Source organism: Leptonychotes weddellii, chromosome 1 (genome assembly GCF_054177405.1).
Source record: "Leptonychotes weddellii isolate Sample4059 chromosome 1, ASM5417740v2, whole genome shotgun sequence".
Lineage (NCBI taxonomy): Eukaryota > Metazoa > Chordata > Mammalia > Carnivora > Phocidae > Leptonychotes > Leptonychotes weddellii.
The window spans coordinates 6,563,525-6,580,676 of NC_138369.1; the positions used below are offsets into that span (position 1 = coordinate 6,563,525).

General features: G+C 59.6%; 1 protein-coding gene across 3 annotated transcripts in view; it reads left to right on the forward strand.

Moving 5' to 3' along the window:
* The first annotated feature begins 1,361 nt into the window (after positions 1-1,361).
* CARM1 (coactivator associated arginine methyltransferase 1) overlaps positions 1,362-17,152 on the forward strand; it is a 34,088-nt gene continuing 18,297 nt past the window's right edge. For all 3 annotated transcript variants that reach the window (XM_081813064.1, XM_081813065.1, XM_081813067.1), the window contains exon 1: positions 1,362-1,596. In XM_081813064.1, coding sequence (XP_081669190.1) covers positions 1,377-1,596 — 220 coding nt within the window. In that variant the 5' untranslated portion in view covers positions 1,362-1,376. The remainder of the gene's footprint in view (positions 1,597-17,152) is intronic.

Below are 17,152 nucleotides of genomic sequence, written 5' to 3' on the forward strand. Positions count from 1 at the left end.
TCAGGTGCATGCAGTCAAGGTAGTATATGGGGAAGCCGGTGGGGGTACAGGAGGGGGGACAGTGTCACGTGGTGTTTGCTAAAGTCCTTGCATTGGTGAGTATAGTAAGTGGAATGATGGGGGCGTCAATGAGGTCAGAAAGAGTGGGAGCTAGAGAAGGTGGGAAGCCGCCGCAATCCTTTTTGTACCCTCTAGAAGAGAATGACGCCCTGAAGCAGTGACAGGGGGAAGATAGGTGTGTGTGTGTGTGTGTGTGCATGTGCGTGTGCGCGCGCCCCCCTGTAGAAAGGGGCACTTGACCCTGCTCTGCTGGATTCATTGGCCAGTCATCGCGGTGCGGGGGGGAAGGGAGGGGCTAAGGGAGGGGCCGAGAGAGAGGGATCCTAGAATTTTTTGTAGGGGAATAGATGGCCAAGGATGGAGGAGGAGGGCAATGGGGGGAGGGGGCGGAGACGATGGGGAAAGAGATAAGGAGAGGCTGAGTGCTAGGAGAGGGGACCTTCCAACGGATTCAAGTCGAGGGCAGAGGCTGAGCCCCTCCTCAAACTGATTTTCCTTTCTGGAGGGCTGGGGTGGGGGACCACAGGCTGGGGGCGTGTCCCGGGACCTGGCCCCGCCCCTCGCGCAGGCCCTCCCTGAGAGCCCGGCGCCTCACAAAGCGACATCCAGTGGGAGGGAGCAGGACCGGTACAGGGGCGGGGCCTCGTCGTAGCTGGACCCCGCCCCCCGCGTGCCTCCTCACAAAGCGGGGCAGGGCCAAGGGGCGGAGCTCAGCCGCAGACGAGTGTCGGAGCCTTCGGGCGTCAGACCCGCCTCCACCTTTCCGGGTAGGGGAGCCGCCTCACAAAACGCGACCGTTTGTGCGGGGCGTGGCCCAGGGCGTGTCCACGAGGCCGAGCACCGCCCCCTGGGGCGCGCCCCTGTCCCCTCCCTCCCCACGTCTCGGCTCTGGCACCACGGTACAAAGCGTGGCCTTTCGAGCAGCGCCGGGCTGGGGGGCGGGACCCAGGCCCAGGGGCGTGTCCGCGCGGCCGAGCACCGCCCCCCGGCTCACGCTCTGGCCCCAGCGTTCGTGGGCCGCGGAACCACCTCACAAAGCCGCGACCGTTCGCGCGGGGCGGGGGGAGGCGGCCCCGTTCCCCCGCATCCTCCCTCCCGGTGCCCTAGGCGGCCAGCAGGGGGCGCTGCGCCACGGGGCCGGGCCTCGGCGGCAGTGGTGGCGAGGCGGAGCGTGGCCGGCAGGCGGCGCTGCCCGGCTCGGCCTTGGCCTCGGCCTGCGCGGCGGCGGCGGCGGCGGCGGCGGCGGCAGCGGCGGCGGCCTGGGCCCGGGCGCGGCGGCGGCGGCGGCGGCGGCGGGGCCTGGAGCCGGATCTAAGATGGCAGCGGCGGCGGCGGCGGCGGGGCCGGGCACCGGCGGCGCAGGGGCGGCGGTCCCGGGCGGCGCGGGGCCCTGCGCGGCCGTGTCCGTGTTCCCCGGCGCCCGCCTCCTCACCATCGGCGACGCGAACGGCGAGATCCAGCGGCACGCGGAGCAGCAGGCGCTGCGCCTCGAGGTGCGCGCCGGCCCGGACGCGGCGGGCATCGCCCTCTACAGCCGTGAGTGCGGGGCCTCGGGGCTGGGCTGAGCGCGGGGGCTGCCCACGAGGCCGGCCGGGCGGGGGACCCGGGGCGGGAGGGACGCGGCCGCAGCTAGGGGCCCCGGGCCCCGAGGGTGAGGGGCCCTGAGCCGTGGGGGCCTGGTGTGGGGTCCGTGGCGCCGGGCCGAGGGAGCTGGGAGTGGGGGGCCCCCCGAGTGAGGGCAGTGGAGGAACGATGTCAAGGGGCAGAGAGAAAAGAGGGCGTGCGTGGTGGCCAGAGGTGAGGTGCCGGGAGTACGGTGGGAAGCGGGAAATGGGGGAGTGAGGGCCCTGAGATTGGGAGGGGGTGGGCAGGAAGTGGGGTTCGACCCGGGAAGGTGAATTCGTAGCCGGGGGTGGGGGTGGGGGGTTGGGGGCTGGGTGGGAGGGAAGGGGGCCTGGGGTATGGGAGAGGTGGGAGTCCCCGGGGCGGGTGTGGCCGCCCTAGGGGAGGGAGGGAGGGGTGTGGGCAGCCTTTGGCCATCTCTCGGGACTCCCAGGACTGCTAAGGACAGTTGGAAAGTGGTGCCCGGCCTGGGGTGGCCTGGAGGACCTGGTTCCACCCATCGGGAGCGTTTTGGCGTTCTGGATCCCCGTGTGGGAAACTTCTAGACCTGGGGAGAGGGCCCCTGCCCGGGTGGTGCGAGCCGCTGGATGTGCTCCTGGTGGAAACGTGGAAGGGTAGGGCTCCTTCTTGATGTCCGGCTCCGAAGTAAGAGGTAACACAGCCTCCGCCCTCGCCACGGTCCTCCGATCTTTCTTTTGGGGGATGTGAGAAGCTCGTTACATTTTCAGAAGCTAGTTTCAAAACTGACATTTCAGTGGAAAAAAAAAATCACAAATGTATTTGCCAAGGCCCCTGAGTCTTTGTAGTTCATCCTTTTTCTTTCTCTGTTACTCTTTTTTTATCTGTTCTGGTTCCTGACTGCTTGTTCACATTTTGCTATTCTGTTTCATTCAGCTTTGTCTCAGGGTTTCTTGCACTGATGCTCTGGGCGCCGCGGAGGACGCCTTTCCTGGCTTTGGCCTGTGTGAATTTTTTTTTGCCACTTTGGGAAGGGGGTGGGCCAGAGGAAAGTATCTAGAGCAGTTGGTTCACACAGGGTTCTCCCTGCACCTCTACTTGGAAAACCCAGACTTGTGGAGTTGTGCCTCCCTCCCAAGTATCACAGCTCTTTTTACTGGGGCAGAGCTGGGTTTTCTGGGACCAAATGAGAGGAGAGAAGGGTTTCCCAGGTGGGCGTCAGAACTCAGGACAGGCACTTAAGCTCTATCTTAAGTTCAGCAGGATCTCCCAGATGATAAGCATGGCCGTTCGTTTGGCAAGCATTAATAAAGAATAAAGATGAGCAGCGTTTCTCCAACTAGGGTCCCAGGGCTAATCCTCAAGGCACTTCCAGGACAGTTGGTTTTTCTTTTGTAAATAACTTCTTTTGATTTTTGGACAGTTTTTGATTTATAGAATTATTGGGGACATAGTACAGAGAGTGCTGATATAGTCCACACCTGGTGTCTTCTTTTTTTTTTAAGATTTTATTTATTTATTTATTTGAGAGAGAGAGAGAGAGAGCACGCACTAACAGCGGGGAGGAGCTGCAGGCTCCAATGTGGGACTCGATCCCGGGACCCTGGGATCATGACCTGAGCCAAAGGCAGACACTCAACCAACTGAGCCACCCAGGCGTCCCCCCACACCTGGTGTCTCCTAAGCTTAACACCTTCCTCCAGGAGAGTTTTTACATTCTGTGTTTCTGTGTTGTGGGTAATCTCGATGTTGTTACTAGTTATAAAGATAACATTGTCTTTTAGAAGTAATTCGTAACTGAGGCATTTGTGAAAGGGGGAAAGTCCGCATTTCTCAGATTGAGATCCTCAGTCAGGGATGATACAGTCTCAGGGGTCTGAAAGAATGTTTCCCCCTTGATGCTCAAGTAACATTGATGTGGGGCTGAGAACCTGGGTTCTGGAGTCAGCCAGAACCCTGGTTTTGTTCGTTCCTCAGGGCTGCCATGGCACACGTGATGGCTTAAAACAAAAGGAATATATTCTCTTACAGTTCAAGGCCAGAAGTCTGAAATCAAGGTGTTGGGAGGGTCACACATCTTCCGGAGGCCCTGGAAGAGAATCTCTTCCTACCTCGAGCAGCTTCTTCTGGATCTAGGCCTTGCTTGGCGTTTGTCAACAGAACTCCAGTCTCTGTCTCTGTCTTCACATGGCCTCCCCTCTGTGTCTCTCTGTCTTTACTATAAGAAAAGCCCTCTCACTGGATTTAGGGCTCACTCTAAATCCAGAACAATTTTATCTTTGAGAGCCCTAAGGGGGTGGTTAGGGCTCGGACATATATTTTCAGGGTCTGCTACATGGACTAGATCCGTGCCCTACTAGTATCTGTCTTTGTGCCTCAGTGTGTTTATCGGTAGAATGGGGGTAATAGCAGGACTTTGTGGCATATCATGTGTTTGCTCAATAAACTAATACTTTTTTGGTGGTAGCACCTGCTCCCATTATAGGCTGGGCCTGGCGGTGACCTCAGACTTGGCTGGGTCATTGTGCAGGGTGAAGCAGAACTGGTTCCTGAGCAGGCATGGAGAGGGGGGCGCACAGGGAGGGATCGCTCTGAAGTGTCCCGGGGGAATGTAGAGTACCAGGGCTGAGGTGTGGGGGTGCACCCTGCTCCTGGATCTGCGAGCAGGCCTGGCCCGCCGGGTGTAGACTGCTAGCCCGCAGTCCCTTGGAGAAAGTCAAAGATGGTCCAGCCACTGTGGGGATGTGCGGGGATGCGGCGGCTGGGTGGACCGGGGGCGCTTGGGGCCTGCTAGGAGCTTTAGGCCTTGTCTTGGGATGAGCTTCCTTCCCTGGCCTCCACATTTTCCAGTCTGGACCCTTCTGGGACCTGATTGCTTTGGCCAGATGAGAAGGTGGCAGAAGCCCTGTTCTGCTCACCGGTCTCTGGTGAGGCAGGGTCCTGTGAGCTACGTGTGATTCCAGACCCCCCGGGATTCAAATCTGTGTGTGGGTAGGGACAGGGAGGTTGGCCAAGACCCGAATCTCCCCCTGCTCAGGTGAGAGGTGAGCCTGAGGTATGCTTGGGTGCTGGCAAGGGTTCTGAACGCGGGGTCTGACTGGCGTGGGTCACTGGCTGTGCGGCCTTGAACGAGCCACTTCGCCTCCCTGAGCCTGTTTCCTCACCTCCAGCTGCACCTGCCGGGGCGCAGCCTCGCTTTCCCCCTCAGCAACGGGAATGATACCACTTGGGGCCCAGAAATTTGGGTGAAGCGGACCGTGGGAGTGCGGAGCAGGGGTATCTCGTGGTAAACAGTAAATATTCCTATAGAAGTTATCGACGACGGCGTGGGTATTGGTATGGAGTGATGAAGAGCTGGCTTTTCTAGGAGGGAGCCCCTTATGCTGCAGGGCCGTCCAGCTGCAGCCTCGCACCCCCGGCAGAGAGAAGAGGGACCCCGCGGCTGCAGCTTCCACCTCGGGTCAGGGTGCGGGGTGGGGCTGGGGAGATGGGTGTGGGTAGCCGACATACAACCCTGTTCCTTGACTTCGACACCCTCCCACGTGAGAAAGATGACAGCTGCAGAAGGCCCTGTCCCTGTCACCCTGCAGTGAACGATAACCCTCCCCACCCCTCCTCGCTGTTTGAAGTCACCCTGGCCTGTGTCCATGGCAATGGCTAAATGGCAGCTACCAAACCAGGCCGTTTTCCCTGGGCAGAGGTGCAGACGTCCCGGGCCTTGAGGAAGCTTTGGCAAGGCCGCGGGAGTTCTTGGATGCAGGGAGCCCTCCCTTTGAAAGGAGGCAGCCTCTCGGGAAGCCCGTTGTGGGGCGGCCAAGGCAGAGAGCAGAACAGACTCTCAGTTCCTCAGGCCCACGAGTCCTTTCTGGAGATGACTGTGTCACTTTTCTTTCTTGGTCAGTGTGAGTCAGTTTGCCTGGTTCTGTGGACTCTCCCCGCCCCCTTGGCTAGGAAGCGATGTACAGCCGGACTGGTTCTGATAGGGGCTACATTTCAGTTTGTGGGGGGCGTGCCAGGGTGTGGAAACCCCAGAGAAAAAACCCCTTGTAAAAACAAGGTGGAGAATGGCCTGCTGCCATAGACCCGGGAGCTCTTGTGACTTCCTCCAGTCACAGTCGTATGGTAGCCCCCTGGCAGCTGGGGGGGGGGGGGGACAAAAGAGTTTGTCACGTGCCCAGGCTCTAGGACCTTCAGTGTCAAGCTGGGGTGACACCCCAGGAAGTTAGTAACACCGGAGGGGCATTCCCATTCCAGTGGTGCCCATAAGATGCTCCTGCGTGCTGTCGTTGTATTGAACGTTTACCGGGTACCGAGCTCTGCGTGAACCTGTGTGGACAGACTCAAATGTTTGACCTTGGGGGCAGCTGGGGAGAGGATAAGAGCATAAATTAGGGTCTATGGGCAGACGATGGTCTGTGAGCCAGAGCAGGCCTGTGGCCCCTGTTTAAACCACGAAAGGGAGCTTTGTATGTTTCTGAAGGATCTATTAAAAAACCCCCAACAACTGAAGTAAGAATATTTAATGACAGTCTCGCAGAACCTAAAATGTTAACTTTGCTGGCCCTTGACAGAAAAAGCTTGTGGACCCCTGGGAGAAATGAACGAAGCAGGCAGGAGGAGAAGGGGATACGGTGGGAACTTGGCCCCAGCCCGGCTCACCAGATCTTTTAAGAGAAGCTGAAAAGCCTTTCTTTGGGTACATCTGTTTGTTTTGATTGTGGAGTGTCCTGATCACTCAGGCCCCATAGAGTACACTTTCTGGACTCTGTGGGCCAGTTAGACTGACAGGTGTGGCCGTTGCTCTGTGTTATTGCTTAGAATAGTCCTGGGAGGTCAGGGACACTACTCCCATTTGATTGGTGGAAAAACGGGTGAAAGGGCTTGACCAGGTGACGTGGCTAGGCCGGCAGGGGAGCTGGCTTTCAAGGTCGTGGCTGTTGGACCTGCTCATTGTTTTACTGCAGAATGGTTCAGTGAAAAAAGGTGGTCAGGATTCCATTTATTCATGCATAACAGAGATCCAGAGTGGCGGTAGCTTAAACAACAGGACATTTTATTTATTGTGCTCACGCTAAAGTCCGGAGGGTGGCAGATCAGGGCTGGTGTGGAGGCTTTGCTTCCGGAATTCCTTGGGCCCAGGTCCTTCCAGCTAACCCCCCCTTCCACCATTTCTAGGGTGAGGTCCTGTCCTCGTGGATCAACATGGCAGCTGGGGTCCAGCTATTACCCTGGCGTCCAGACAGCAGGATAAAGGAAGGGACAAAGGTGCCGAGGGCATGGGCCAGGTGTCTGTTAAGGAGAGTTCACAGAAGCTGGCTCTGGGCGCTTCTGCTTTCATCCCATTGGCTAGAATGGGCAGTTGCGGAGCCACCGCTAGCTGCAAGGGAGGCTGGGAAATGTAGTCTGTAGTCTGAGCGGTCCGCTGAGCTCAGCTCAGCTAATTTCAGGGTTTCTCCTTCTGTAGGAGAGAGGACAGACACTGGGAGACGGTCAGTCACCTTGGCCACAGTAGGTAGGATGTGGACGTAGCCAGAGTTGGGAAGGGTGTTCCTGGTTTATGGAGGGCTCAAGTGGGGGTGGGGGGCAGCAGCCTGGTGTAGGGCAAAGGGGTCTCTCTGAAGAATGGAGGAACCAAAGCGGGGGTAGCAAGGTTAGGTCCAAGTGATGTTTTACAAACGACAGGGCCTTTTCTGTATATGATCAGGAGCTGCCCACCATTTTCCCTGGAGGGGCCTACATGATAAAATGTTATTTCTGAAGACTACTGTGGCAGCAGGTTGCAGAGTATGGGAGCAGGGAGAGAGGGCCCTGTGGAAGCTTCCAGACTAGAGAATGCAACAGGAATGTAACTGAATAGTTTCACCTTAGCCTGCCCCAGAAGTGTGTCAGAGGCCCAGAAGTTGTGTTATGGAATAGAAGGTGAACTCTGCCCAGGGCAAAGGCCATGACCCACCGCCAGGGGTTGTGAATGACCTGCTCTCAGGTTTGCTTCCCCCTATGTGGTTGAAATGAAAGGAGACCCCCTGCTATTTTTTAAATTGTGTGATTTCACGTCAAAATCTGACTCCGTACTTGTGAAACCTCAGAAGGGCTGGCGGACCCGGGCCTACGTGCCCTGAGGCAGAGCTGGAGAGCGGTGCCACCTTTGGGAGGGGCATGCTGCCCCAATTTGCCCGAAGTCCCCCTCCCCCCTTCCTGCTTGTCACTGCCCCAGCACAGAGACTTCGTGCCAGTAGCCATTTGTCCTTCCACTTGCAGTGGTTTGTTTCTTAAAATAGAGAGGCATTTCTGTGAACCCAGGCTGCCCTCGGGTGTGGGAAAATGTCCCTACCCTTAGCCGGCACCGTCCTTCGGCCCCTGGCCCCTTCCTCTGGGCATCTGAGTTGGAGCCCCATGGGGGTGGGGGGCTGTTACCTCAAGTCCTAAGCTGATCTGGCTTCCAGTCCCAGGTCCCGCCCACTGCCCACCTCCCAGCCCCCCTTCCTCCTCTCTACCTGCCCAAAGCCCCTCCTTGGCCATTTGGAAACCCAGAAGTTCTGAAAGCCTAGCTTGCTGCTCCTTTGACAGCAAAACCTAACCTGACCCAAACTCTTAGGTTGGCAAGATCCCACCTGAGCTGCCACATGGGGCTCTTTACAATCTCTGTGCATCCAATTTAGTATGACCGTTCACACCTTCTGGGGTTGTGGGGGCCCGTGTCTAAGATCACAGGTGCAAAGTGGCCAGCGCCCCGAGCCGCACCTGGCAGGCACGCGCCACGTCACGTGTGGGGATCTGGACGTGGTGGGTGGGCAGGGCCTTTGGGCAGAAGGAGAATGGCGGGAACTGAGGTGCAAGGCCTCTGACCAGGTCAGATTTAGCAGAATGGGAGAGGCTTGGGAAACTTCCCCGGCAGGTGCCTTTCCTTTCCTGGGGAGCCCGCCTGCCCGATGCCCAGGATCTGCTCACCACCTGCAGAGGTGGTGAATTCGCCAGGACAAATGGGACATTCCCGTCCCAGACAGGGTGGAATGGAGGTTCCAGACCTGGGACAGACTTGCTGCGCCCTGTGGAGAGTGGAGGCTGGGAGGGGCTTCGGGCAGCGCTGAGACAGGCCTCTTAATTCGAAGTCCTCAGTTTTGCAGAAGACTAGAGGATGTAGTTTTGCAGAAGACTAGAGGAACAAGAGTCAGTGGTTGTGACCTTGGACCAGCCTCCTTGACAAAAAGGAGAAAAGGGGTGACGTTGGCACCTGTCTGGAGGGAACACACCTCAGCTTCTTCGTTGTGTGTCTACCCGATGGACCATGGCCATAGCATTGCTGTTGGCTCTCTCTGCATGTTTCTGGGGAAAGGCTCCCCGCTTTTGATTGCCCTCCGAGGGATCTGTGACATGAGAAAGGCGGAGCGTCACTGGAGGATAGCCCTGGATTGGGAAGTGAAGTGGATGCCTCTGGCTTCCGAGGAATGGGGGTGGTCGGTGGGAGAGGTGGGGGCCCTGGGCCTGTTGGGCCGGGGCACGGCTCTGATTGGGCAGCCCCGAGAGGTCAGCGATGGCTGTCAGAGTGCGTGAGAGCCAAGGGGAGGTCACTGGATTTCTGATCAGGAGGGGCAGCCCCTTGGAGGGCTGGGGGAGGGGACCCAGCCAGATGGCAGGTGGGGGGGGGCGGGGTGGTGGAGTCTCCAGGAGAGAGGAGGAAGGGAGGGCCCACGTCGCCCAGGCCCCCAGGGCCTACCCACGGTTCTTTGAAGATGGAGAGACCTGACCTTCCAGCCAGCCAGCCACAAGCGTGTACTGGGCGGGGGACTTGCTGTCTTTTTATTGTGGTAGGTTACCTTTCGTCTGCCTTTAAACAGCTAGCAAAAATGGACTGAGCGTCTGCTGTGTGCCAGTTACTGTTTTAGGAGCTGGGGATAAGGTGACGCCCCAAGCCAAGCACATGCTCCCACATTTGCCGATCTGGGGGGTTGTGTGACAGGCGCTATGTCAACAGTCACCTAAACACGTTGTACTTAGCGCTTAGTGTCCTCGGGAAGAAAGTGAATGGGGCAGAGGCTTGAAAATGCTAGGGAGGGCGGGGGTGGGGGGCTTGGCGGGGGTGGGGGGCCCTGCTCGGGTTGGGCGCCAGAGCTTGTGAGAGAAGAGCAGGTGGGGCCCAGGCCCGGCTCTGCGCCTCGGCGTGACCTCTCTGTGCCTCTGTTCCCTGCACTGTAAAGTGGGCTTCTTGATGGCACCTCCCTCGGAGGGATGTTGTGCGGGTTGTTGCGCGTTAATGGAAGTATTTAAAATCGCACCTGGCAGGTGGGAGCGAGCGTGTGGGCCTGGCCAGGGCAGCCAGCCGCAAGTGTGGCTGGAGCTGGACGCTCAGGGGGGAGGGGAGGCCTCACTAGGGGGTCGGTGGTGTTTATTCCAAGAGTGTTGGGGAGGGAAGTGACACCTGTAGCCGTGTCCGGGGCCCCAGCCCAACTCTGTCCCCTGGCCTTGCCCTGCAGGGTGATCCCTGGCGAATGTCTCCTGCATCTCCGCCTCCTTGTCGGTGGAGAGGCTTCACCGAGGGGCTTAGCTGGTGGCAGGTGTGCCTGAACTGGAGGCATAGCTCTGCACAAGCCGGACACGATCTCCACCCCGCGTACTCCCAGTCCCGGGGAGCAGAGAAAAAGTAGACGAAGAACGCCATCTCCCCGCTGAGGGGGACGTGGCCCAGGACCAGCCTGCAGAGCCTGGCAGCCGAGGAGCTGAGCCTGGGGGCGGGGCGGGGAGGGGGCGCCTGGGCAGAGAGAGTTGGGGTGGAAAGGAAGAAACTCCTGGGGACAAGGGGGCAGTGGCTCTCGGGGGGAGGGGCTGGGGTCAGTCCTGCTCTCCTGGGTCCCTGTCTCTCTGCGTTCCCTGGCTGGAATGGATGTTCTCCCTTCCCCGTCCGGGACTGCGGCAGCCTGTCTGGGTCAGAAGCTGCTGGAGGTCATGATTAGTACAGGCGGTGGAGCCTCACCTTGATGTGACCTTGTGACTTGGGCCAGGCGATCGCAGCTCATCTTCCAGTTCCTCCGGGAGGATAGAGGGCAGCTTGAGGGTTGGTGTTAGCCCAGCACCCAGCGGGGTTAGTAATAACACACAGCATAATAGGTCACTGGTCTAAACCTGCCGTGTTGTCTGGAAGGGAAGGTGTGTGTCAGGTGTGGGCTGCCAGGTGCCTGTGACCGGAAAGCCCTGAGAGTTCGAGGGCTGGGAGGGGCCGTGGTGGCGCCCCGCCTGGTCCCCTGGTGACTCAGGAGGGAACCCCTGCCCATCCACCCTCCCACTTTCTCACTTTGGGGACTCGCTTGGGAGGCTTCAGGATTCAGGGTTGCAGGCGAACTGCGTGGTGGGGCCGCCGGCCCCTTCTCCCCCGCCCAGAGAGACCACATCACCTGCCCTGACTTTTGGTTGAAGAATCTGGAGTTCCCGACTTTCCCTGCCCCCACTCCCTTTGTTTCCCCGAAAACCAGTTCTAGGAAGGAAAGTGAGACCAGGCTTCCCCCAGGCCTGCGGGAGTTGGATCTGGAAACTGTGGCCTCGTGATGCTCTCTTGATGACTTATTTTAATTGTTGTTTAATCAACACGCACAGATGCCCAAGCCTCAGGTGGTTCTGTTCGGTGCTTTTGACAGTTCTGCGCCTCGTGAAGCCGCCGCCCGAGGCCAGATCTAGAACGTGTCCCCCAGCCTCTGGGTGCTTTTTGTTCTGTCAGGCGGGGCGTTCTTGGAAACAGGGCCAGACTGGTTTGCGGGAGGGGGCTCTGTCTCCTGCCCGCCCCCACTCCTTGCACAGAGAGAGGGAACCCCCTTTTATTCCCTCTTTCTGTGTGTCTCGTTCAAGCAATTCATCACCCACAGCTTTGGCAAGAGCGGGTCTGGGCTGTTTTTCTTTAAGATCGTTGGCGGATTTGCTTCCCCACTAATTGTGTTCCTGTGGCTGGGGTTCGTTTTCGCTGGATGTGTTACACACGTCAGAGTGGAGTGGTTTCGTGTTCGGAAGCCCACCTGACGACATGGGCCCGGGTGACATTCCAGGTGGGGACAGTTGGGGGGCCTGGCAGATCAGTGAAAGGGGAGCGCTCGTGATCCCCTCCAGGGGGCATGTGAATAAGTAATCACAGACAGACTGGGGGGCCTCTTGCAGACCTGAGAGGGACGTTCCAGAAAATTGGCTGCATTCTTCCTCGGGCTGAGGGGGAAGGCGAAGGCCGCCTGGAGTTTCCAGACTTGCTGTGTGCCCTGGAGGGGCCCTCTGCAGAACCTGGCTCTGCTCCGAGGGCCCTCTGTGACCAGAGGGTGGAGTCCCCAGTGTTGGACGGGCCCCCCCCCCGGGTGGGGGGACACCGACGGGATGCCTGGCCCTGACGCCCCCATGTCCCGCTTATCAGCGCTTCCGAGGCCCACCGTAGCTGATGTTTACTGCGCTCGGGCCCGAGCATGTGCCAGGCGGGCACCGTGCCAGGCCCTTTACGGTCATCGATCCGCCTCGTCATGAGAGCAGCCCCGAAGGGCCGGCTGGCCGCCGTGTGCAGTTGGCACAGGGTGCTGGGCGGAGGTGTGAGTGCGGGGGGAGCCAGCCCGTTCCCTGCTCCCCCAGCCACGCACACCCTGCGGGGAGCCACAGTAGCCACAGCCCCTCCCGCTGGTTTGTAAACGAGGAAACTGAGGCATTCGGGGGCAGGTAGCCACTGGGATGCCGCCCGGTTTGGCTCCGCCCCTCCGCTTAGCCGCGCCACCTGTCAGGCGCGGGGGGCGGCGGGGGGCGTCCGCGCCCTAAAGGAGACTGCGCACTGCGTGGGGGGGCGCCCACCTGCCCCCTCTGGTCCTTGTCCTGTGTCGGAGAAGTGGCCCCGGAAGACTCTTCTGGGGCCCAGAGCCAGTCTTTCCTCATTCCTGCCACTTTGCCGATTCCATCCTGGGGTGAGGCAGCCTCTGTCCCCTCTCGCCCGTGTCTCATCTGGAGTCACATTCGGTGAGGCAGCCTGAGGGCAGGGGCGGGCCCACAGGGCCCTCCTAATTCTGAGCCAGGTGGTGCCGTAGGGGCTCCCCGCGTCCCAGGGGCCTGGTGGAGGCCCTCCAAGCAGTGGCGCGGCCCCCGGACAACCCAGCTCACCTCCGCGCAGTGGGCAAACTTCTCTTTCAAGCTGGGCCGGGGCGGCCTCCGAGTCTGCTCAGCCCCTAGACTGCCCGTCATTCTCTGCTGAGGCTGCCCCTGCCCCGTCCTCCCGCCTCTTCCTGTCGGGCCTTCTGGGCGCCACCTCGTCTGTGGGTTGAGGCCCCTCCGCTGGCCCCAGGGCAGAACCCCCAGGAACCACATTCCCGCTCCTCAGCTGCTCAGGCTGAGCTCACTGGCCCCGGCCTCACGGGGGCCAGGAGGTTCCATGTACTCACCGCTTTGAGGGTCGGGCTCCCCGACATGTCTTGCTGCCCCTTGACATGCCTCGTTCCAGCCCTGCCTTCCAGGCCTCCCCGTGTGGCCCCTCTGCCAAGGGCCTCCCCTGCCCACCGCGGTCCCCCGCGAGCACTGCCTGCCCAGCTCCTGGCGTCACGGCGGGTGCAGACCCTTAGTAATCCCTCACAGCCCGAGGACGCGAGCTCCCCCGCCTTCCCTGGGGTGGTGGCCCAGGGATGGCACCTGTCGTCAACCTGCCAGGGCCCAGAGTCCACATCCTTCCCAGTGGATGCTGGGATGGGGCTTGGCTCTTTAACAAGATGCCGTGTCCCCGGGCTGAGCTGCCCTGAGCATGTTATCTCTGTGCCTCGGTTTCCTCCCTTGAAAGGGAGGTGGTCGGGAGCAGTAACTGAGGCACCCCACGTCCTCAGGTGTTTGCCCAGTAGTGGGTGCATCACAGCTTCGAGGTCCTGGCCGGAGGAACCCAGGGGCCGGGGCTGCTGGTTTTGTTGCTTCCCCCACCCCCAGTAATCACCCGCTAAGCCCATGCTTTCAGGGGCCAGGGAACCCTGGCTCACATCTGCTGTCCCTTTTGTAGCTCACAAAGCCCGGGGCTGCGCAGCTGATTAGCATGGATGGGGGAGACATTTGCATGTAATAGCTCCCGCCCAGTCGGTGCCCCTCGTATTCTTTTCAGAAAAGCCAAGCTCACTCTTTGTCTGCTCCTTCTTTTCTTGGGGTTGCCCTTCAGCACACCCCACAATTCGACTCCTCTTCGGGCTCCTCGAGACCAAGGCTGCGGGGCCTGGAGGTGGTGCTGGCCTCCACCCTACCCGACCATGGGTGAGCCCTTTAAGGGGAGCCCCCTTGCAGGGCTCTGACCTCACGGAGCTGTCGCTGGTCAGGGAGGTTTGGTGTCGCTAGCGCAGGGCCCTTCTCCAGCCCGGAGTCAGCCGGGGGCTGTGAGGGCTGGCTCGCTGCTTACTGGGGTGCTGCTATGACGGGCAGCTCTAGGTCAGACCCAGCAGCAGCGGGGGAGGCCTGTGGCCCAAGTGGTGCCAGGGTGCCCGGAGGGGGGCCTTGCTTCCCCTTATGCCAGCAGGAAACTGGGGGGAAGCCTCCCTGCCCCCCAGATGGCTGCCTCTCTTCCATCCTCCCCACTACCCATGCACCTCCCCGGTGTCCTGTCATCCTGTTGCTGGGGAGTTCGGGAAGTTTCCTCCTCAGACTTGTCTTCTCAGGGCCCCTCCTGAAGTAGACCTAGCTTTTGGATTTTTCAGGCTACCCTGTACACCGTCCACCCCGCCACCCAACGTGAGCCTCTTGTGCCCACAGAGGTGGCTTGCTGTTGAGTTGTGACCGTTCTCAAAGGAATGAACACACCGTGTGATCCCATCCCTACCTTAGGAAATAAACCGTTGCCGTTAGAAATAAGGGCCCCTATCTCGTCTCCTCCCAGGGAGGTAACGTGGAAGGAGGTGTGTTCCATCTACTTGGTGTTCCTTTATTTATTTTTTATTTTTTTATTTTTTTTAAGAATTTATTTATTTGACAGAGAGACACAGCGAGAGAGGGAACACAAGCAGGGGGAGTGGGAGAGGGAGAAGCTGGCCTCCTGCCGAGCAGGGAGCCCGACGTGGGGCTCGATCCCAGGACCCTGGGATCGTGACCTGAGCCGAAGGCAGATGCTTAATGACTGAGCCACCCAGGCGCCCCTTGGGTGCTCCTTTAGAAGGGGCCTTGGTGAGTGGCCTAAATTTAGACCTGTCCTGGAGCTTGCGGGGGCCTAAACCGAAGACATTCCCAGGCACCGTGTGAAGCTGGCCACGCGCTCTACCTCGACCAGTTGGCCGCTCCCATGTCCCCAAGGAGCGCTTAGTCGAGCTGGTCCAGTGGCCGGATGGGGGCTGGGGGGGGGCGCGGTAAGGCCAGAATTCTCTCCGGGACTCCACTCTCTTCCTTGGGCCAGAATGCCTTGGGGACATGGCAGCCAAGGTGGGTGTTTTGTGCCAGTAATACCTACTGTGTCCCCGTGGGTCTTGGGCTGGATACAAAGGGGGTGTTAGTCCTTAGGACAGTAGTGAGCGGTGAGTTCATTTCGCTTTCTCGACATGAAAGCTGAGGCTTGGGGGTGGGGGGCGTGAGGCTCCAGGTGATAGAGCCCAGATTCAAACCTGGGTCCAGTGTGAGCTGGAGTTCTGGGAGGTAAGCCTCACCGTGTGGCCTCCCTGAGGCGGGGAGAAGGCCTTCCCGCTTGACAGCTCCTGGCATGCAGGCTCTGCTGCCCCTGGCTTAGACCCGAGTCCCCCTGGGGTCGCTGCCCCTCTTCCATCACACTGTGAGCGCTGCGGGTGCGCTCCGGCCGAGAGCCATTGCTGAGAAGTCCAGGCCATCATCCGCCTGCCTTAGAAGGACCCTCTGGTCACAGGCCCTTTCCCACCCCGCTGGCCCTCCAGCAAGTTGAGGGAGGTCCGTGGTCACACCTGCTCTCTCGGGGGACGCCCTGGACGACTTGAGTGGGCGCCAGGCCTCCCCGGCCGTCACGACTGCCGTTTGTCCCGTTATCTCTTGTGTGCAGGGCAGAGCCTCAAACCGCTCAGGAGGGTGGAACCTGAAAAGTCCTTCTCTTCCTCCCTCCTGGTCCTGGCCCGCGCCCCACATCACCCGTCAGCTTCCCGTGTGACCTGCCCGCCTGGATTTTCCTGCAGAAGTCTCTCCGGGAGCCCGCTGCGCCGGAAGTTCTGCCTGGTTCAACAGCGGGACAGGAAGGGTGCGCGGCGCCAAGTCCGCCTGCCTCCCCGGGGCGGCCCCTGAGGCCGTTCTGTCAGTGTTTCTTTCCAGAAAAGCCCCCAGGCACGCGGTGTGCTTGGCCGGCCATCTTGTACCCGTGGCGCCTGGACGTCCACCGGCTCTCCCAGCGCCTGCCGGCTGCACCGCCCTTCTCCGTTCACTGGGCGCTTTGCTTTTCAGCTGCTTTGGACAGTCCGGGTCTGGGTGTATCTTCGCAGACACTGGCAGGTGGAATTCTGGGATAAGGCCCCCGAAGGGCTGGGCGGGGGTGGGGTGGGGGTTCTGGGTGGGGAGGTGCTGACAGATGCCCTGGGGAGAGATGTGCAGACCAGGGCCGCCCGCGGGGAGGGCTGGGAGTCCTCCCCCCGCCACACCCCCCCGGGGCCGGGCCAGACAGAGGAGCCCAGGGTGACCTCCCGGTCCTCAGACACCCCGGGGCCGGGCAGCTGCGTGGAGCGTCTCCCAGGAGGAGCGGGCTTAGGTTACTTGGCTGAGGGGGAGGCCAGGCCGGCTTAGGCTTCCCGGGGTTGGGTTCCCTTCTGAGACTGGCGCCAATCTGCTGAAGGGTGAAGTGAGTAGTTGGTACACGTACTGCGCCCCCATCTTCTCATGGAATCTGGGGGGCAAGGAGGGGTCCTTGTGCTCTTGTGCTCCCCAGATGAGGCTTCCTGAGGTCAAGGGTGAAGGCAGGTGGTGGGGCACCTGTCAGGCTTCCGCGTGGGTCATGTCCTGTCACCCTGGGGGCTGTGTCGTTATCATCATTTGATAGATGAGGGAACGAGGGGCCACGGCCACACAGCCGGAGAATAGCAAGTTTGGCCCTGAACCCTGGTCTTCCTTGATCCCCATCATTTTATTTTTATTTATTTATTTTTATTATGTTCAACTAGCCAACGTATAGTACATCGTTATTTTATTTTATTTTTTTAAAGATTTCATTTATTTATTTGATACAGAGAGAGAGAGAGAGACAGCGAGAGAGGGAACACAAGCAGGGGGAGTGGGAGAGGGAGAAGCAGGCTTCCTGCAGAGCAGGGAGCCCAATGCGGGGCTCCATCCCAGGACCCTGGGATCATGACCTGAGCCGAAGGCAGACGCTTAACGACTGAGCCACCCAGGCACCCCCATTGTTATTTTTTTTTTAATAATTTTATTTTATTATGTTCTGTTAGTCACCATACATCATTAGTTTTTTTTTTTTATTCTTATGTTAATCCCCATACATTACATCATTAGTTTTAGATGAAGTGTTCCATGATTCATTGTTTGTGCATAACACCCGGTGCTCCATGCAGAACGTGCCCTCCTCAATACCCACCACCAGGCCAACCCATCC